The sequence below is a fragment of the Hemibagrus wyckioides genome, linkage group LG11 (genome assembly GCF_019097595.1).
Source record: "Hemibagrus wyckioides isolate EC202008001 linkage group LG11, SWU_Hwy_1.0, whole genome shotgun sequence".
Classification (NCBI taxonomy): Eukaryota; Metazoa; Chordata; class Actinopteri; order Siluriformes; family Bagridae; genus Hemibagrus; species Hemibagrus wyckioides.
This window is the reverse complement of record NC_080720.1, coordinates 21,349,799-21,372,131: the sequence shown is the minus strand read 5'-3', so window position 1 is coordinate 21,372,131 and position 22,333 is coordinate 21,349,799. Positions and strand designations below refer to the sequence as shown.

General features: G+C 36.8%; 1 protein-coding gene across 2 annotated transcripts in view; it reads left to right on the top strand.

Annotated features, from left to right (window-relative positions):
* Positions 1-22,237, top strand: part of camkva (CaM kinase-like vesicle-associated a) — a 30,678-nt gene extending 8,441 nt beyond the window's left edge. Inside the window, exons 1-11 of one of the 2 annotated variants that reach the window (XM_058403377.1) lie at positions 4,715-4,843; positions 13,869-14,011; positions 14,122-14,253; positions 14,421-14,495; positions 15,961-16,099; positions 16,344-16,464; positions 16,813-16,888; positions 18,614-18,750; positions 19,205-19,283; positions 19,374-19,461; positions 19,561-22,237. In XM_058403377.1, coding sequence (XP_058259360.1) covers positions 13,917-14,011; positions 14,122-14,253; positions 14,421-14,495; positions 15,961-16,099; positions 16,344-16,464; positions 16,813-16,888; positions 18,614-18,750; positions 19,205-19,283; positions 19,374-19,461; positions 19,561-19,824 — 1,206 coding nt within the window. In that variant the 5' untranslated portion in view covers positions 4,715-4,843; positions 13,869-13,916 and the 3' untranslated portion in view covers positions 19,825-22,237. Of the gene's footprint in view, positions 1-4,714; positions 4,844-13,868; positions 14,012-14,121; positions 14,254-14,420; positions 14,496-15,960; positions 16,100-16,343; positions 16,465-16,812; positions 16,889-18,613; positions 18,751-19,204; positions 19,284-19,373; positions 19,462-19,560 lie in introns of those variants that run through there. The other variant, XM_058403376.1, reaches the window with a different exon arrangement.
* Positions 22,238-22,333: the final 96 nt, after the last annotated feature.

The window sequence follows — 22,333 nt, the reverse complement described above, 5'->3', positions numbered from 1 at the left end:
AAAAAAAAACAAAAAAAAAAAACAAGAATTACACTAAAACTATATAGAATACAGATAGAATAAACGTATAGCAGTTTATAGAAATAGAATAAAACTAGTATAAACTTTTGGCAGAGCTTGTCCATATATTGCTGGAATTAGAGATATAAGACAGGTTTGTAAACACAATCTGTACTAAGCCTTGAATTGTTTGAATGGCCTCCTTTGCATAAGTAAATGCATTTTCATTTAATTCCGAAGAAAAGCAGGAAAGCAAAGCTACTTGATCAAATAGTTGATTGCATTTGCATCTGTCATCCTACGTCTGTTTATAAATACTGTTCATAAATACTGTCTATATGTGCAAAGCTACTTGATCAAATAGTTGATTGCATTTGCGTCTGTCATCCTACGTCTGTTCATAAATACTGTCTATATGTGTGTGCTGTTTAAGTCTCTGATTCATATGTTACATTTACCTACAGATTATGAATCATTTGTTTAATGCTCATGGCTTTAATCTTGACTCGGGCTCGGTGGAGTCAACAAACTACTAATTAATCTCCTTTGTTAAATCTCTGATAATGAACGTTTTCGTGGAACACAGAAATGGCTTTTGAGTTCTTTTGGGTTTTCTTCTAGGTCTGGCCACACATTTGAAAATAACAACTAATTCTATATGTTCAAGAATTCAGACATTTCGATATCTTTTGGGACAAAGCCATATTCCCAGTGTGTGTTTTTTGTGTGTGTGTTTTCCAAAGTTTTGCTTCAGCATACTTGCAGTTCGTAACTTCTGTTTCTATTTTTTTTTTTTTTTATCTTCGTCTCGGTTTAGTTCTCGTCACAGATTGCCCCATTTGACCTGATTTTGTTAATCATTCTGTCTGCATCCTTCACCCTTATGCCTCTTCTAATGATGATTAATGAAAAAGTTCCTTGGCACTCAAATCCTTTCACTCCCTGACATTGCACAAGCCATCTCTAATTCAAATAGTTTCTCATAACTATCTATCCATCCTCTTACCTCTAATCCTATACATGGATTCCTATCCCAGGAGACTCTGGCAGGGGATACCCTGGAGAGGATGCTAACGCAACACAGGACGCAATCACACACACACACACTTAAACAACAATTCACACACTATGGACTAATTTGAGATGCCATTCAGCCTATAATGCATGTCTTCGGACTGGTGGAGGAAACAAACCCCCTGAAGCATATGGAGAACATCCAAGTTCCACCCAAACAGGCAAACAGGGCAGAGTAAGCAACGAACCCACTAAACCATTGGGTTTCTCATAGAAACGTTGCAAAAATAACAACAGAAAACAAATGCAAAATAATGGATTCAAAAGGCACATACACAAACTTCTATTCCTCTACCAAATTCCATAAGCACGCAAAGTTTTGCGGAAGTATTGCTGCCACCTCAGGCAAAGCACTGACCATGCTCATTAGTCTGGCTTCAGTAGACTTGCATGACATGACGCATCACCAGATGGAGTAGGAAATGTTGACTTTGTAGCAGCATGAACAGAGAAGGCGGGTGAAATACTCATTAATATCTCCATTTCATATTCCCCTTTAGATCCACCGCTTGATGGCTGTTCACTCAGGCTCAGACGGCAGCTACACATTTCTACTGACCGTTTTAGCAGCGGCTCGATATGAGCTATTTATTTTTTTATATTCAGTAGATCCATACACTTGCATATAAACTCTGTAGCTAATGTAATGTAGTGACCATATTCCCATAACTGTTGCAACACATTTGGTAGCTTGCAAAACAGTGGCGTTTGCTTTTTTTTAATCCAATTTATATTTGAATTAATTCATGTGTTTACATGTGTGGACATTATAAAGATCATTTAAGTCTGATAGTCTATAAGTATTTGTTTCTTCAGCTCTTGGATGATCAGTTGGTCTATAACTAAGCAGAGTATGGGGGCAGTTATACTGAATATAACAGAAAGTGCAGATATTCACTATAATTGCATGATTGCAAGTGTGATATTGCGTTTATTTTTGCTCTGAGTAGAAATAGATCCCAAAGCAGCCACATTTATTTCATAGCACTCACCTTGACTGGTACATTTCCATTAAAGGTGCTTCCTGTGAAACTGCTGTATTTCAAACAAGGAAGAGGAATTTTACATGATGGTGAACCCAGACGTGGAGTGATACACACTGTGAAACGTCTCAATGCGGTTATAGGAAATGTAAGCACTCTTAGAATGTTTCTCGACCAATCAAATTAGAGGACCAGAACTAACTGTTGTATAACGACATACGACAAGAAAAATTTCCCTCAAAATGAAACACATTCAGCAGCCAAAAAGGCAGAGAAGAATTTAAACCATGTTGATTTATTGATACCTTGGCATCTTGTAGGTTAGTTTTGAAGAAATGTCTGTGATCGAAATATAAAGCTTTATTTATTTCTGCAGCAAGACACAATCTATTTTAAATAAAAATGTATTTAAATTTCCTTATCTACATTTACAGTATTTGGCAGATGTCTTTATCCAGAGCAATTTACAAAAGTGTTTTAAAGTCTCTATTAATGAATACATCGATACTGGTTCACTGGGGCACAGACTAAGAATTCCATCAAAACTCTGTTGGGAGGAAAGACAGCAGCAAAAGAACACAGATACACTTTATGTATAAAGAGTTAGTTTAAGTATTTCCGGAAGAGGTAGGTTTTTGAAGAAATTGTTGAGGACTGCCAACTGACTCAGTTGTTTGGACATCTGGGGGAAGTTCATCCCATCATCAACCAAGTAGAACAGAGAAGCATCTTGATGTATGGCTTCCTTGTACCCTGAGAAATGGTGGAACCAGCTGAGTAGTGCTCTTGAGTTACATGCATGAAAACATGCAGGAAGAAAACCATGGCTTATTTATAGTCAATAGATTAACATTAAGGAAACTGCCCGCCCTAAAAAGACACTGAATGAAGTATTAAAAAAGTTAAATAGTATACACTGATCAGCCATAGCATTAAAACCACTGACGGCTGAAGTGAATAACATTGATATTCTTGATACACTGACAAGAAGTGGGATTTATTGGGCAGCAAGTGAACAGTTGGTTCTCAAATTTGATATGTTGGAAGCGGGATACATCTGAGTGGCTTTGGCAAATTGTTCTGGTTAGACGACTGGGTCAGACAACTGGGTCTTAAACAGCAGGTCTTGTATGATGTTCCTGGTATGCAGTCGTTAGTACCTACCAAAAGTGGTTTAACGATAAAAACCAGGGTCTTGGACACCCAGGGCTCGTTGGTGTGCATGGGGAGTGAAGGCTAGCCCAAGTTAATGCTGGCTGTGATAAAAACACACAGTGCATCACAGTTTGCTGCATATGGGGCTGAGTAGACACACAGGTGTAGGCTCCACCTCACAACTCACAGGACTTAAAGGATCTTCTGCTTATTGACAATCTTAGTGCCAGATACCACAGCAAACATTCAGAGATCTTGTTTTCAAAACTGGTGACACAAGAGGAACTACACAATATTAGGCAGGTTGATTTAATGTGTATTATGTCCATCTTTGTTGTTTGGGCAGCAGCAGAATCATAATATATAGGAATCTTATTTACCCTGGGGACAAAACAGTTTGCCGTAGTGTCAGAAGCTGTATATTAAATGAACACTGAATATGATTATTAATTGTTGCATGCATTTGTCTAAACATTTCTAAACCTCTGTGGTTAAAGAGAAAACGTTTTTGTTTTTTCAGCTGTACCCAGTGGAAGTTAAATCTCTGCTAATTTGTGTGAGAGCTCCTGAGAATAAAAAAGCAGCCTTTACTCTGTTGGAATCCAGACATACTCTTGCTTTCCCACCCCTTTTTGTTGCCTGGGAAACATGTTATTATGAGGCGTGTACTTGTCTTTAAGCAATCCTGCTTGTCTTTTTTCTCTCCCAGCCCCCCCCCCCCTTACTTTTTCCTCCTGCTTTTTATTTTTTAACATGGAAGCATGCCCACCAAGAAACTGATCAAGTTCATTGAGCAGCACACCCCCTCATTCTCCCCTTCTTCTAAACTCTACACCGTCTCCAGCGTAGTCACTGCTTTTCATTAGTCTGTTTACTGTGTAACATTTGAAATGTCAGGATGAGATTCTGCTTCTTTTGTGTACGCTGATTAGAAGTATGAGAATGTAAAAAGTCTAAGAATTGGCTGAGAGTTCGATGTTGAATTATTCATAAAGGCATGGACAGAGAGGCAAGGGAAAAATAAATAACAGATGGAAGTGGTAGTGACTTCACTTCTGCAGTTCTTTATCTGTGTCTACGAAGGCACTCTCTATTAATAGTGCAATTCCTCGTTCATTCATCGCTACGTCAGATTCCCAAGAGATATTGAAAATGAGATAAGAACTCAAATTTTGGTTGCGCATAAGGAGGGATGAGAATGGGTTGTATAATTAGAGATGGGTCTACTTCCTTGGGCTCTGCAGTGCAATGTTAATGCACAATAAACTCACACACACGTGCACATATGTAATTCTGGAATTGTGGAATATTTTTCTACTCAGTACCAGGCATATGTTTATAGGGACATTTTTGCAGGGATGTTTGTTCTTAATAATGAGATATAAAAAAAAATCCCACACTGGTGGCTTTAAGGGAACACATTGTAGTGTATGGCTGTGCTTATGTAGGGCTTGGTAACCAAGGCAACAAACAACATCAGAAACAGAATGATCAGGCTAGTCGGCTGGGCGTGAAGAGAAGTAAAGGCACTAATACACTAAAGTGCACACACACACACACACACACCAATTAAGACGTTTTTTGCAGAAGGCTTGTAAAGGCATTTTGGACGTCTTGGGATTTGCATAAAGGTAGGATATTTAACCAAGGGCTAACCTGTGTCACGTTTATTGCAGCGTGTAGAGTTTATGAAGTGTGTCTGCAATGGAAACATACTTAAAACTTAAAACTTATTAAAAAACCATTTATACTCTCTATAGCTGAGTATCAAGTGTGTGTGTTTCTGCATCATGGATAAAGGTCATTTTCACTTCATGTTTCATGTGTTTTTGGGTACTTCACTAAACTCAATTCACTTTTTTTGTATAACCAATGAACACTGTCACAAACCAACCTTTAGGAATATAAAAATTCTAGGTTCTAGCAATTCTAAAGCTTAAAATTTAAATTATATTTAGCCATAATAAGCAAGAACTCTGTGAACTCCATGACATCTGTGTTCGGATATGAGGTGTATATGAGGTGTATATGAGGTGTATAGTGCTGTAATTGAATAACCCCAAAAATATGACATTAGGCAGAACATTTTCTGTCTTTCTGTCTGCAGTTTCAGATACGGAAAGAAGATGAACTATATCTGCTGTTGCAGTGCATGTTCATTTGTCTAGGGAAACTTCTAGAACCCAACATATTATATATATTATCAACTCTATAGGAATGCCTTGTTTGAAAAAGCAACACTGTCTGCATTTAGGCTTCATTATAACAGAAGATGTGCTGCATGTTGATTGTTTATTGTGTTTAGCATTAGGTTTTGCTTAGCATAATGATTTCTTGTGATGTACCAAAAAACCTTCATATTGTCACATTCCTATTAACGCTTAGCTAGATTATGTACCATGGCCTGTCGTGAAAAAAGCAAGCAACAATCAAAGGGCATCAAGTTTTGATCGAGAAGCACAAGGTTTTTTGGGTTTTGGCTCTGTCTCGAACCATCTGCACCGTCTCACCACAGCTTGAGTGTCTTCGCCCTTTGAAGCAGTCCAAGGACCCCGCTGTCTGCCAGGCCTACTGTGGACATTGAAAAATGCTATGCAGAAATCTTCCGTGAATATGTTGAGCTGCATTACAGACATAGGGCTTGCATTAGCAAGGACAGACATATTCATAGATAACAATCATTTACTCATTCACTCATCAGTAGGGATCTTCATCAAAACCAGTGTTCTTTTAAATCAGAAATAAATCTGTTGAAGCTCACTAGCTGGTGAATTGTGCACTTTGCTTCGATTCTAGGAAACGCTTTTTTGGGTACACTATGAGACTGAGCACCATGATATATACAAGGAGAATAGACGTGTCCCAGCAGGCATATTATTTGTTGAGGGCACATAGAGCCAGCCATCCAAATAAAACAGTATCCTATGCCTCTGGCTATGAGAGGCAATAGGGCTACCTGCATGCATCTTGAGAGCACCCATATGGGTAGAGAGAGTTTGAAGTCTAAGACTTTGAACTGGAATTCCTGTCTTTGGAAGGGAAACCTCAAAAAGCATAATATGCAATACTTTTGGTCATCTATTGGTGTGAACCAGTTGGCTGAGTAGCATGAATAACATCTAGCCATGGAATGGGAAGGCCCATGGTGTAAGGGGGGGCAGTAAACCACAGTTTTTAGAAAGACCTGTTTGAAGGACAAGTTATTAAAGGATAATTCACATCTATTTTTGCTGAAGCCAAAATCGGACATCCCAGTTCCAGATCCAGTTCTGAATGGACTGTCTGTTCATTGTTTGACTGCAGATGTCTCCTAGACATGGCTACAGAGTCCTCAGAGGGAGAACTTGTTTTCTTTGGAGACTGATTCTGCTGTAGGCTTCAAACTTCAACTTCATGGTGCTTCTTTAGTAGGAACTAAGAGATTGCTTCTCTAGGTAGTCAATGCAGAGGCTGCAAATACATAATTAGGGAGTTTAGACATTCACAAGCCCAAATCCTGCATTTGGGGGATGGTGTTCTCTGGGTGATAAGAAGTATCTAAAGGGTTTCCACCAAAGGACAAAATGGCCAATGCTGATCTGATCAGACCTGAGAAACATTTTGTACATACTTTATGTCCAACATGTCTTTTGGCAAACTTGCATGTTTTTCCCCCTCTTCTGGCAACAACTCCAAAAGTCTAGATTTATGGAGTGTCTGCACTATCCTGTGAGTAGCTCTTCTCATCTGAGCTGTGGATTTGTTCAGCTTCTTCAGATTTACCCTTGGCTTCCTGGTTGCTAACAGTGCTCTGCTGGATGAGATTAATAACTGTATCCTTATTAATTTTTTTTTAACAAATTTATGGTTATAAAATAATTAATTTATTTATACTGATAAAAAAAATGTCTGATAAGATTCTGCATGGGTGAATAAAGGTTAATAATGTTTTGGTCTTCATAATGTTAATTCTTTTCTCTGGGGCCTTATAAATGGGTGCATTCATATTGAGACACTAGTTTTGAAGTGCATTATATAAAGGTATGATGTGCACATTGCCATTCAGATATAGACCTCGAATTTGATGAGCCCTTATTGATTTTAACTTACTGAAAGAACCACAAGTGATCTAACTCTGAAGATGAGAAGATGTTTAAGAATTTTAAATTCTGATATGATTTTGCTGGACAAAGTTGTGGTATATGTAATAAATAACAATATATTAGAACATGGAAAGCTATTTGTAACTTGTATTTGTTTGATAGGCATGCTCGAGAGCAGGCAGAAATGCTGATCGAGATGATAAGAACAAAAAACCTGTAATAAGACAGAAACACTGTTTTTAATTGTGCCTTTATTTGTGCCTTTTTCTATAATGCATCTCTGGGTCTAGCAGGGTTGTGGGTGGCCAGAAGGGTGATTAATTAAAGACCCTGGAACTCTGCTGATGAGCAGTGAGACGCCCCTGCCTTTGAGCTAGCTATTTATGTAATGACTCACCTCTTTTTCAGGAGATATCAGCATTGCTGATTTGTATGCATATAGCACTAAGTTATGTGGTTGTAATGATAGTTCAGTTCACAATTCCTACTTTCCTAGGGCTGTTCTGGAAGCCAGAGAGTAGACCAGACTGAGATCATATGTAAACATATGTAAAAAAAAAATTGTTTGCATCATCCTGTCTCAATAGATTATTTTTAAGCATGTAGAGTACCCAGTGGATTTATATTTATCATTTGGCATACGTGTGTATTTGGCGCTCATTACAATTGCACAGGATACACTCCAAGCATCCAGGCTAAGCAGGTCAGAGTTAATGATTTTGTCATGTCATGGATTTTAAACCAGCATTACCCTTAAGTTATTAATGCAGAGAGTAGAGTTTAAAGGTATTGTCTGTGCTTGCATCCAGGTCTGAGAATAAAGAACTATAAAACTACTTGTTGCATAAGGTTTTGGAAACTGTAGCATGTGAGATCCCATCATTGTGTCCCCTGACTGCAAACAGCCTTACTGAGATCTTTTCAAATGCTTTATCTCAGCTGTGCATGTTCTCCTGCTGTGCCTGTACCACACTAATTATTAAGCATTTCTAACAGTTCTTTTGGTTCTTCCTTCTGTCCTCATTGTCCTGAAAGGAAAGAATCATCTGATCAGATCAGACAATGCAGTGATGGTGTCATACATGAAAACATATATGGGTGGGTTGGAAGGAAGAGGTCTGATATTAGGGTTAGGGTGAGGGATGGGGCAGGGTGTTTACACAATCAGACACTTTTCCAAACCACTTCTTAAATGGTAGTGGGACAACTGCAAGCAACAGACTGAAAAGTCTTTTCCACCCAAGAACTAGTCTGTAGTTTCTTTTCTTTTCTTTTCATGTCATATACAGTATGTTTAGCCTACATTTCGCTTCAGTGAAGGCTTTTGGGAATTAGACTCATTTACATCATCTTTGATTGGCATCTGAAACAAATTTTGTGGAGAAAAAAAGTAATAGTAAATAGCATACCATTTTATCAGATCAGCATTAATGTTGAGCATTTTTTGGCATCCAATTTTTTTTTTGTTCAACAATTTGATTTTTTTAAGCTTAGGCAAACATCCTTTTTGTTCATGTTTATAAGTACAAAGTCTAGAGAAGTGGCGTGTATTAATTTTAAGGTGAACGTATGTACTGAAAGTATATTTAAGAACAAAAGGAAAGGGTCTGAATATTTATTTCCCTTCATTATAAAGAAGAGAGATGTGATATTTATATTGGACAATATAGGAAAACATTCTGTTAATAATAAACTACCTCTGACTAATAAGCTGAGATGTTAGAGTTATCAAACACCGAATGTCATTTCTTTGGATGTGATTTGACTTATTTCATTACAAAAATCTGAAAACACTTTTTCTTTTTTAACATGATCCCTCACTCCAATTATCTCCCTAGTTGCTGCCTGTTCCCACCTGCTGTCTCACTCACCCCACTCATACTGCAGTATCCAATCTAGAAGTGTGAAGCAAGCTCATACATTTCTGAGACATGTAAAGCCAGATCTTCTGAGATGAATACTGACTGCCCACATCTGTATATGTAAGCTGGCTGACACCTATGATTGGTCAGCAGCTTAGCATTAACAAACCACTAATGAGTTATAGATGTGGGATTTACATTATATAAGGGGAAATTATAAAATGATCTTTTTTTCATTAAACTTACAAAACGAGTTTTAAAATACTTATTCATATATTTATATATACACCGATCTGCTGTAACGTTAAAAGGTGAATAACACTGATTATTCAGTTATTATTATCATTACAGTGGAATCTTTCAAGGGGTGGGATATATTAGGCAGCAAGTAAACAGTTTTCAAAGATGATGTGCTGGAAGGAGGAAAAATAGGCAAGTGTAAAGAGCTGAGTGTCATTTGTCCCAAATCCCATGTGGAGGAACTGGGCATTAGGGTTACAGACTAATTGTTGCACTAAACATCCGAATACAACAGCATACAGACCAAGTGACAGTATGATACCATACCAAATGCATAATAGATATTATAGTAATAAAAACAAACAAACAAACAAAAAAACCTAATAATAATTATGGCTGTAAGAAATACCTTTACTTCCATATCAAACGAAAATAATTAACAAGAGAGGTAAGCATACTGTATTTAGATACCTAATTTAATACGTATAAACAAGAGTTCAGAAATATTTTAATGTATACTTACATATGCATATATATACACTACTCAATTACAGTTTTTATTTTTATTTCATTTGTCCACCTATGCATCTATTCAAGCTTATTTGATCCCATTGGAACAAGCATAATATCTCACTCTTACCCCTCAGCTTCTTATGTCTCATAAAAATGAACACCATATGAAGTCCATGAGTTACTTATTTAATAAGTATGCAGTAATTGAAGCCTTGTGCTGTTTCCCATTCAGCCCTAAACAGTAGGTATGTAGAGTCATACCATTTGTTAAAGAGTATTCATGTTACTTTCTCCAAGCTCCTCCACTGGTGACAAACAATGCGTTTCCGAACCTGAAAGCATTTATAAACAGCCATGACTTTTTTTTTCTAGGACTGTCACAATTTCAATGCAAGTACAGTACAAGCAAACCAATAAATCATAATCCAGTATACAATAGAAATAGCAGATGCTTCAGATCTCATCTCAGCTCACACTGATCAAATTCCCTGTTGTGTAGCAACTTGTGCTTTATTAGGGATTGAGAGTGTTGTTTACAGCGGTACTGTCATGACTGACTCATCGATGCGCTCACACACACACACACACACACACACACACACAAACGCATACTCTTGGACTGTCAACTCGCTACCTGGCTTGTTGTGTCCTACTATTTTGAACGTGTGCTTAAAGTTTGGACTACTGAGCAAACGCTGACATCAGAAAAACAGAACCACACACCAGAACTTTATTTTAATCACACATGCCTTTCTTTAGCAAGGCAACTATCTAGCATTGCTGTATTTATTTAGCTAACACTGGTTACCATGCTATCCATGATACAGGCTAGTTAATAGTTGCTTAGATAGCTATGTATAACTGAAAAACGCATAATTATTAAAAGACAAAACTATTTAGAAGACACCATGCCCCTTAAATCTAAGTGATATTAAATGTTAACTTGCTTCTGTGCATGTAGAGCATTAACACCTGATCTACTATCTGAGGTGGATTTCAGTTATCTGTTTCTACCGGTCTAGCAGAGATATTTAAGTTTGACTGACAGAATCAATAAGCATGCTAGGACAGGAGACACATAATGCTAATAAAAACACAACACGATTTCAAATTTCAGATGTCCAGACCCTTTCCATGCAGTGGCAGTTTACATGCTGTAAATCCATGTCAACTAAATAAAAGAGAAAGGAGCAGTCTAAGGGAGGATGGCTTATTATTGCTAGTGGCTGATTGGCAGTTTGATAGGATAAAGGTTTAGCAGTCTATCCAGCTCTGTGCATAACCAGGCATCATAGTGCAGGCTGACAGATAACGGTTTAAATTATAGAGGTATCAATTTAGTGATAAAGTCCAGAAAGTGTTACATTGCTGTTGAGAAAAGGGAAAGGGGTGGAGTAGAAAGAATATACAGTGCATATATAGAGCTTCCACACAAGCAATATTAGTGCAAACACCTTACTGGCCTGGAAGAAGAATCCATTTTATACCCGAAGTGGGAATTTCAAATGCAACATCTAAATCAACACACAGAGAATTAAAAATCTATCAATTTCCATTCTGTTACTACATGTAACAAGTAACATATTGCACATTACTTTCTATTATGTCTAATTATTTCCATTCATTGTTTTTTTTAACTTGGTTCTTTTTAAAATTAGTTTATTTATATACACAGTCTGTGGGGTGTGGCTGAGTTTTTCATTTCAAGTTGTATACTGTAAAGAAAATCTGAATCATGACTCCTGTTTTTCATCTGCAGCCGCCAAGGTCTGAACTTTTTCCTTTACAGGGACTGAACTGACATTGAGGCATGTACTTTGTTTAAAAGAGCAGGACATAGCTCAACATACCAGTAAAATGTGCTCTAGTTTACATTCACATTTATGGCATTTGGCAAAAGCCCTTATCCAGAGCTACTTACATTTTTAGCTCAGGGGCCCAGCACTAAAAGCTTGGTAGTCCTGGGATTCTCACAACCTTTACAGTCAGTAAGCTAACATCTTAATAATCAGAATCCATGTTTTAGATATTTCAGCTATTCAAGAGAAAAGGAGATTCCCATAGTACATAGTCGCTTGTGCTATGCAGTAACTTTTCTTGACAAGCATCAAAGCAACAGAATGCACAAGCCGCAGGTCGTGCCAAAGCATTTCTAGCATAGATGCTTCACAAACAGATGGAGTATGCACTGTGTTGGTCCTTCTCTGTATAGCAAATCCCCAATCCTTAAGGCAAGGGCATGTGCTTGCCTTACTATGCTGGGCAATGAATGGGAAACCATTGTGAATATAGAAAGGGTTTCGAATGAGGATGTGAGACAGCGCTGCTTTTCTCACGGTTGGCAACATTTTCATTCACAAGAGAAAAATAAATATATTGCCTAAAAAATAAATAAATAAGTGCAGCAGGTCTGATGTACATAAGTTAGACTTTCTTTAGACTGCCTGTTTCATTTAAAAGCCTCCTCTAGATAGATCTTTAGTGGTTTAGGCAGTAATGCCCTGCAGGAAAGGTGAATGCCAAGCAGCAGAAGTAAAAAACAGAATGAATTTGCATCACATGTAACGGTAAATATTGCTGACTTGGGTGGTGTCTAGAAATGCCTAGGAATAGAATTGCATTGATTTACATGCCATGTGTTGCCATGTATTGTTCTTTTGAAGAAATTTGCTGCATTTAGTTGCTTAACTCATTATTTGATTATAAATATTTCTTTGCAATGCAGTAATTTTGTGGCAGGAAGGTTAAAAGAACCAATATTTTTCCAGTCCTGATTTTTTTATGCACTATAATACCTTATGAGTTGTATTATTCAACTAAATGGAGACTTTTAAGCTATACTTTGCTGTATGCTACATATTATCATAAATCTTCCCCTGCCACGCACCATGCATAGCAGCCCAGAACAGCACAGTATTATGTTTTCATGTGTGCATTTTGCTTTGATGTCCTGTCTTCACCCCTGTATTCTCACTGCTTGTTGCCCTAATATGTCCCACCTGAACCGTTCACTTCCTGATATGTGTGTGTATTTAGACCCTCATGTGCCTGGTGAAGTAATTGCTCAGTTATCAAGTCATTGCCAAGCCTTTGTTTATGTTCATTACACTCGATGCCTTGGAGATCCTGTTTGTTGATCGTCTGACCTATAACTGTTTAACTCTACTCTAATTTTTCCTTATGATTTGGATTTGTCTGCTTAGTTAATAAATAACACGCATACCTGGACTTCCTACATCCTCCTCCAAGTCTCTACTCTAACATGTATATTCACTGTCATGACATAATTATCATTTGCACATTAGATTTGAATTTCTCTAATTTTCACAGTATCCTCTGTGCATTAATCTTGCTCGGTTTTTGCATAAAGAAAAATGTCACAATGCTGACTCACTTCCCTATGAAAAAAACACAAAGCCTGGGCACTGTAATGGGATTATTGGATATTTTGCAGATTGCTTTTCCAATTAGCAGTTCCATCAGCATGTACAAGAGAAAACATTGTGAAAAAGATCATTTCTACTCATTTGTGCACCGGTCGTAGTGTGTGCATGTGTGTGTGTGTGTTTGTGTGTGTGTGTGTGTGTGTGTAAGAGAGAGAAAGAGAGAGAGAGAGAGAGTGAGTCAGCTTTTACTATATAGTTGCATAAGAATATTGCTTTTTTTCTATGTTCTGAAAAAGCATGTTATGGCTTGCTGTTGCTTATTTGTGACATGATATTATATTGCATTATATGTTTTGGACAGCATGTTTAAGAAGGAAAAAAATGAATTTTTATGAAATCATAAGAGAGCCTAAGACTGCCAATACTGTCCTTTTAGCCTTAACCATAACTGTTCCTAACAATTTTTTTCTAAGATTCTTATATGTATTTGGACACATCCCTTTCATGATTTTCAGATTTTCTGTATTTCCATTGCAAAATCTTTATCCTAAACTTTTATATTTGTTTTTGTAGGAAAATTTTACCTATTTTTTATCTTCTGTCTGGAGGCCCAACGCAGCCATGCCGTTTGGCTGTTTAATTTTTGGAGAGAAGAAGGATTATAACAGTCCTGGCGAGGTCACTGACAAATATGACCTGGGGCAGATGGTCAGATCGTAAGCATATCTCAACCTCTGCACTCTTATATATGTTTTTACCATAAATTTGTTACCATATTGCCATGTTTCATATATAAGTTTTTGCTCTCTACAAAAAAAAAATACAGGGAGGAGTTTTGTGAGATTTTTCGAGCAAAAGAGAGGAACACACAGAAAATGTACACCTGCAAGAAATTCCTAAAGAAAGATGGGAGGAAAGTGCGAAAGGCTGCAAAGAATGAGATACTTATCTTGAAGATGTAAGTTGTTGGTGTGAGTTACTGGGAATGTGTAAAATAATGTGTAAATAGCCACACTGGGAGTTACATTCTTTTTTTTTTTTCAAGTGAATGCCCCTTTGTAGAACTTTTGCTTCTACTTCCTGTCTCACAGTCACAAGCTGTCTGGTTCTCACTTATCCTCACAGGGTGAAGCATCATAACATCCTCCAGCTGGTCGATGTCTTTGAGACGAGAAAAGAGTACTTCCTCTTCCTGGAACTGTAAGTGCCATTGAAGTGAAGTGTGTGTGTGTGTGTGTGTGTTCATTTATGATTGATTTGATAAAAAATAATGTTATGTGAAATATTATGAACATTATAGTGTCTTATATAATGAGCTCTGCAATTATTTTATTAACTATGGCTCTGTATCTATTAAGGTAGGTGAATTATTTCTAATGTACATAATGTATGTAACCACCAGGGCAGTGTATAAAGGCTGACTGGATGGTTCTCTGAATACCAACAAGGTTGGCTTGCTTGCTGAGACCTTCAACAAAGTTATCAAGTGTCTGTACGAGGTGGTATTTGATATACCGCTGTCATATGATATATAATCTCTCTGTATCCTTCTCACCAAGTTCTGATGGTTTCAAATAACAGGGATCCATGACCATGTTTATAGAACCATCTGGTGTTCACAGAACCACAGTTGCATACAGTATGTAACTAGCATTTTTCATGCTTTCTAACTTCTAGTATTGATCATTAACTGATGTCATGCATCATGGATATAGTAAAGAAAAAGGCAGCTTACTTTGTTTTCATTGTTCTAACAGAGCAAAGTAATGGGATAGAAGAAAATGGTCAAAAAGAAAGGGAGGTTTTGCCACAGGCCTGCTAGTTAGGAGACTCTGAAGGCAAATGAACTGCTAAGGAAGGGCACTAGTCTGTGGAGAGATATAGAAGGGGAATGAAGGGAAACTGGTGTTAGTACAATCTGAAGTTCAGTGGTGGAAAGTGCGATGTGGCAAGAGAGGACCACTCAGCAATGCTAGTGCCACATATTCACAGGCTAATTGTTCCCCATAGATATAAACATTTTATAGGGTTTAAAGAAAGTCACTGCCAGTGAAGGACTATAAGGTCTGTTGTGCACCAGGTATACACAGCTTGTAACTTTAGGACAGCACCAGAGAAATAGGTGATTTGGCTAGCATGCTAATAACAGAACCCAACTCAAGCTAGTTTTGAATAACTCCAAGAAGTAGGAAATACACTCACCACAGCCATGATGATGAAAGGAGATCAGCCTGTAGCCAGGTTTAGAGGACAGGTTACCTGTTGCTCTAACCATAGTCACAAATTTATAGTCACAGAGGTACACATGAATTCCGACAGGTGCATGAGGCAAGATGCAGAAACGGAAATGATAGCCGGGTGACAGTAGTATTTATATCAGATATTACATCATGTGTCTGGGCATGCATGTGCACACAAACAAAAAAGGGATCCAGTTGATAGTACTGGTGAAGTAGAACTCATTTTTCCAAGTCAAAGCGTAAACGAAAAAGTTTTTCTTTTTTTACATAATTGTCTGTCACGATTTGTTGGCACACAAGAGTTTCACAAGAGTTTCCTTTCACAAGATCATGTTTTGATAAGCATTCTCACTTTTTGTGTCAGACTATTAGGTCGATATTAAAGCGATTTCTTAAAAGGTGCAATTTCTCTTCATCTGCTCTAGCGCCACAGGCAGGGAGGTGTTCGACTGGATCTTAGACCAGGGCTACTACTCGGAACGTGACACTAGCAATGTTATCAGACAAGTGCTCGAAGCTGTGGCTTATCTTCACTCTCTCCGCATTGTGCACCGCAACCTGAAGGTAACATGCTGCTTTACTCCCATCACATGGCTACAAGCGGTATTACATGAGCAAGACTGGGGCATATAGTGGATGAATGTATTGTGTTCGACATTCAACTCAGTTCCTTATTATTTAAAAGCATTTTTTACATAAGAATATTGTTTTAGATCATTTCAAATCAAATAGATGTCCTGGAAGTAGAGAAAAGATATCGCTGTATACAATGTAGTTCATAGTCTCTGACATTTATTCTTCCTTTTAGTTGGAAAACCTTGTTTACTACAATCGTCTGAAGCACTCCAAAATCGTCATAAGCGATTTTCACCTGGCCAAACTGGAGAATGGACTCATTAAAGAGCCTTGTGGGACTCCTGAATACCTTGGTACAAACTATTATCATTATTATTATTATTATTATTATTATTATTATTATTATTATTATTATTATAGAGAAGGCTGCTAGACATATGCCTACATTACATTTTTACATTATGGTGTTTTCAGTCTTTTCTCTTGCGCAACGGTTTTCTCACAACGTTGTTAAATGTTGTTTTGCATTTTAACTATCATTAGATCTGTCATCTGACATAAACAGTTCAAACATGTTGAACATGCGTGCATTTTATGTAGTATTAATATGCTTATATTTTCAGACGTGCAATTACATATGCAATCAATGATCCATATAGAGATGGTTGCTCATTAATGTGTAATGTGTTTGATTTGTTCAGCTCCAGAGGTAGTCGGCAGACAGCGGTACGGCAGACCCGTGGATTGCTGGGCCATCGGAGTGGTCATGTACATCCTGTCAGTGAGAATCAGTTTCTCTGTGTGTTTTTCTAACAGCACCCACAAGTTTGTTTATTTTATTTAAGTGGTCTGTGTGTATAATGTCTCATTCTGCCATTGTGTGTGTCTGGAATTGTCTGAGTGTCATTAAGAATAATTCAGTCTTCTTCTCCAGGCTAAGATAGCACATGCTTAACCCTTTTTACCAGCACACTGGCAATCCATACTTGATAGAATGTGTAATGGAAATTGGCTAATCAAACATTTTTAATCAGTGTAAAAAATGATTTATTTTATTACCATAAGACTGATATAAAATTAGTCAGGACGCTTTCAGTGTGAGATGTTTTTTCCCTCTGTTTGGATAATCTTCCACAGAATTTTAGTGGTCGAAGATATCACCTTCAAATTTTAGATCAAGAACAAGCACTTGGGGCATCTCAGAAAGCAGAAATGATTTGATATCAACATTTACTTTGAACATATAAACATTTGACTGGAAAAAAAATTGGAACTTTTTTTTATTTTGAATATATTGCCCCTATAGGCTAGGTCAAAACAGAAATACTTATGAAATCTCCAAATTCTTTAAGCTCTCCATGTCAAATTCTATATGGGCCATTAATCACCAGTGTGGAGTGTGTCATGGCAAAGACATTCAATGCTGAACATGGACACCACCAAAACAGGCACAAATTACTTTTTTTTTGCCTCTGGTAAAAAGAGTTAACAATATATTGGTAAGGATTTACAGTATATAAAACCACAAGGTTGTTCTGTTAAAAATAAGTATAAATAGCCTCCTATTTCTGAATAGAAGATACCGATAATTGACTTCCAGACTTCATGTTTATGTTTCTGGACCATTCTCATGAATATCTGTAAGATCTGTAAGGAGATCTGTTCTAAGACATTCACAGCAATCAGTGGAGGTTCTCAGAGCATGTTGTTTGTTGGTCACTTTTCATCATCCAAGGAGTTCACTGTCAAGATGTGCTGTGAGTATATGCCACTACATCTCTTATTTGTTCTGTTCCATCAAATCTTTTTATTGTGTATTCTTTTGCTGTAATTGAAATCTTTTGAAATTTATACAACAATTAGTTCCAGTTCATTACTTTGACTGGTCAAATGGTGTCCCAAGAGGGTTTATAGTATATTTCCTTTATCAGCATGGGAAAGTTTCACTGTGTGTATGTCTGTGTTCTCTACACAAAATTCCACTTCCTTGTTAGAAACCGTTACCCAAGTAGTTTTAGTGACATCATGAGAATACATGGCAAATTATATTTTTCAGGAATATAACTTTCATCTTAAAATATGAAAGCTTGTTAAGGGATGCCAATTTTATCGGAAACACCTTTAACAGGAATGTACAAATCAATTTTAGCTAGCCGGCATGGTATAAAATGATTCTGGCTTCTTCAAGATCTATTTATGCTAGCAGAGCAAAAATACTAGGCTTTTGGACATATTGTGTTTAAAATGTCAATTACTCAATATTAATTTCTTGTTTATAGAACTGTTTTTATAAAGAATATCGCAATATCACACTTATCATCATGAGGTTATACTGAACAGCTGTCATTAGCTATGGCACAAGCTCTTGGTTTTCAGTATAACTGCAGTGAAAACTTGCTCATGTAATGTTGCAGATGTGATGTTGCTTAACTATACTTTTCCAGTAAGTTTTAGATGACGAGGCAATGAAGTCAATGTACTGAGAACGTTTATGTTTACCAGACTGTCAGGAAACCCTCCTTTTTATGACGAGGGGGATGATGACGACGATGACAGCCATGACAAGAACATGTTCCGGAAAATTCTGTCGGGAGACTATGAGTTTGACTCACCCTACTGGGATGATATCTCAGATTCTGGTAAGGGGACACGCCATGGTTTTTGGATGAGCAAAAGTTTACTTTCCATGAATTTTTGGCTTATCCTAACTAAAGAGTTGGCCTTGTCTTATTAGTTCTATTACAATAAAATAACCTCATATGGCCAATGGATGTATCTGTATTTCTCATTAGGAATAGTTCATTATTCTTCCAGGCTAAGAAAACACATGTTTAAATAGTCTAAAGTAATAATATCAGTGAGGATTTGCAGTATATGAGACCACAACTGTCACTGCTTTGATAATAAGTTAGCAATCCTGTTTATAATTAGGTATTTTTAATAGATCTCAAAAAGACTTCCATATTCATGTGTATATTACTGGATCATTCTCATGACATTACTTTCCATAAAGTCAAAGTTTAAAACTACAGATTAAGTTTTTGCTTTGTCCCCTCAGTACTGTTACAATAAAAATATGTTTCTGCCTTCTAGCCAAAAGTCTAGTTGCATCTTTAATGGAAGTGGATCAAGACCAAAGACTGACTGCACAGGAGGCAATCAGCCATGAGTGGTAAGAACCCTCATTAGTTATCTGATGGAGTTTGAATTATGCACCATTACTGCAGTTCATGAGGAAATGCATTCGTCTTTCCTTATTTAGGATATCTGGGAATGCCGCTTCTGACAAGAATATTAAAGATGGGGTGTGTGCTCAGATTGAAAAGAACTTTGCTAAAGCAAAATGGAAGGTAAAACTATCATTTTCATTCAAAAATCCTTGGATAATTTCCTCTCATTTTTTCCACATTTAGCTCACAGTTCAGTATGTCTTATTTTCTGTAATGCAGAAAGCAGTCCGTGTGACCACTTTAATGAAGAGGCTCCGAGCTCCAGAGCAGAGTGACTCTGGGGCTTCGAGTCCAGCTCTAGGAGCATCGGCAGGATCCGTGACTCCGAGCAGCATGCCGGTTGCTATGGATGCAACCCCTGAACCTCCCCGCAGCACCGTTGAGCTTCAGGAAATAAGAGAAGAAGCTCCAGCACGGTGTAATGGAGAGATTCCTGCTCCTCTGCAGCTGAGTGTGGAGACCAGAGAAGAGCAGAATGGCTAACATGGATGTACACCAAGGCAGACACGCATTGTAGAAAGGAAGACATATTGAAAAATCACTGATCAAGTGAACCTATCTTGTTGAGAGCCATTTACTCATACACATTTCGTTGTGCATATCCTTCCCTGTTTGTATGTTGTTTTAATTGTTCAACTCTACTTACAAACCCAAAAATGTCAAAGGCATTATATTTCACATGGAGCATTCGTTCACTTTCACAAAATACAATTAGAAGCATTGTTCACATTTAATTGGATATAGGGGCAAAGTAGCCTCATAAATAAATCGCTGCAAAAAAATGAATTGGAAAGGAAGATGATGCAGTTCACATGCATAACTGCATAAGATTTTCCTCTCATTATGTTAGTATTTTGCTAAAAACTTGTTGAAGATTTTCCCATTAAGTTAATGTAACTTGTGTCTGACTGTAAGTTCTATTATTTAATCGAAAGTGACCTTTCGTTGCCGTTTATCTTTCCTGCTAATGTTTGAGAATAAACCACCTTTTTCCTGCCTAGTGACTCAAAACACAAACATATAGTGTTCTTACTGGTGTGTCAAACGCAAAACTGCTATAGAAATAATAACAGGGGTTACAGTGACGTGTGGTAATGACTCTTATTTAATCATTTGATGTCTTTTAATGTGTAAATGTGAACAATCCTTAATACTGCGCTGTTAAGTGCCAGTATTCTGTGTTATATCCTGCTGTACAAATGCCTTTTACTCTGTTCATGTTGATGCCTTTTTCTGTCTTTGTGGCATTTACTCTTATCAGGCCTCATTTTTCAGATGAATTTATTCATAAATTTTTACAAACAAATGTGATATTCATTCAAATCCAGTTAGATTCAGTTATGCCTATAAATTGACTTAGTAATGTAAACCAAAATCGTTCGGTTTCAAATAATATGATCAGTGTAGGTTTATGAGTTTTATTTATTGGTGATATATGGGTTTTTTTATTTCAAGTTCACACAGGAAATTTCATGATGATGGTGAAAGAAAGCAATCTGACAACAAATCCAAAAATGAAGACAAAAAAAGAAATTAGATTTAGGACAAATAAAATGGCATGGTATAAAAAGAGGAAGATTTAGTGTATAGAGTATGTCTAAGGTAGGCAACACACTGTGGTGGCAGAGCTGCATTACTGGAAGATTGATTTAGCACACACCGTACTTTGAGGGCACTCATTTGCCAATTGGTCAGCATTTTCAGATCTCTGAGCTTTTCCTTTTATGGAACTCACTAAATGTAGGTGTGCCATGAACATGCTTGGTAATTTGGTGATTAGCATTTATTAAAATACCCACAAAGGAAAATCAGTGTTAATAGAACTTTTGTACATGACGCCCAGTTCATGTGCCATTAACTTACTGTATGTCTAACTTTCAAAGAGGCTAGATGTCTCTCAGAAGAGCCGATTGCTTAATAAAAAGAAATATGTGCATGTGTCTTTGCTGATATTGATGTTTTGTAATGAATCTGTTCTGTACGCCTAAAACTTTGTCGTTACATGTATTTTCTATTTTCTTAATGAGGTTCAAATGCCAAATTCAATCAAGCCTTTACTATTTATTATAAAAAATTGAAGACATTTTTACCAAATATATAAAACACAGCATTGGACTAAAAAGATTTAAATACTAGTTCAGTAATTTACAGTGATCATCTTTGACATAATTGGTGTCTTCACTACCATTTACGCTTGGATCAAACAGTCGACATGTTGACTTAAGACCTGGTTTGATTGAATTTGACCATACATTATGTCAAAAGTATGAAAGTATGTTTGTTGTGTAGATGTGGTAGATATACATGTACTGCATTTCAGAGAAAAATGCATAATATACTGAATACAGTAGTCATTGTGTAGTTAGTTTAAAAAAAAAAAGTCCATCAGTGGGTTGTTAATGGATTCTGTTTAATGTGCAGTACAAACTGAGCAATATCTCTATTGCTGTGATACTGTGAAACTGCCATACTGGTGATGTGGAGGGCAACTTGCCATAATTCATCCAGATTGTTGAGCAATTTACATCATTGTTTTCATGCTTCAGTGTTCATCCTTAGTTCTAATTTAGGACGTTATTTCACTTCACAATGAGTTCATTTTGATTTAATAAAACTTTTGTTTAACAGCTGAATAACACTTGATCACGTTTTTGTGGCCATTTTAACCAGTCACTGATTTTATTTGGTAGGGTTTATTATTATTATTATTATTATTATTATTATTATTATTATTATTATTATTATTATTATTTCACATATCAGTTTAACATATTTTAGTCTATGCTCTGTTAATGTATCAATGCAGTAACTAACACATTTTCAACAGCAGACTCACCCTTATAAGTGTCATATTTGTGTTGAATTGCATCTCTAATAAAGACACTGCTTAGGCTAAGCGTTCAGTTCTGTTCGTTATTTCAGATGAAAGATATATAGAGTGAGAGATTTTATCAAATGCAGCAGGAGGAAAATGGAAACAGTTCCTTCAAGT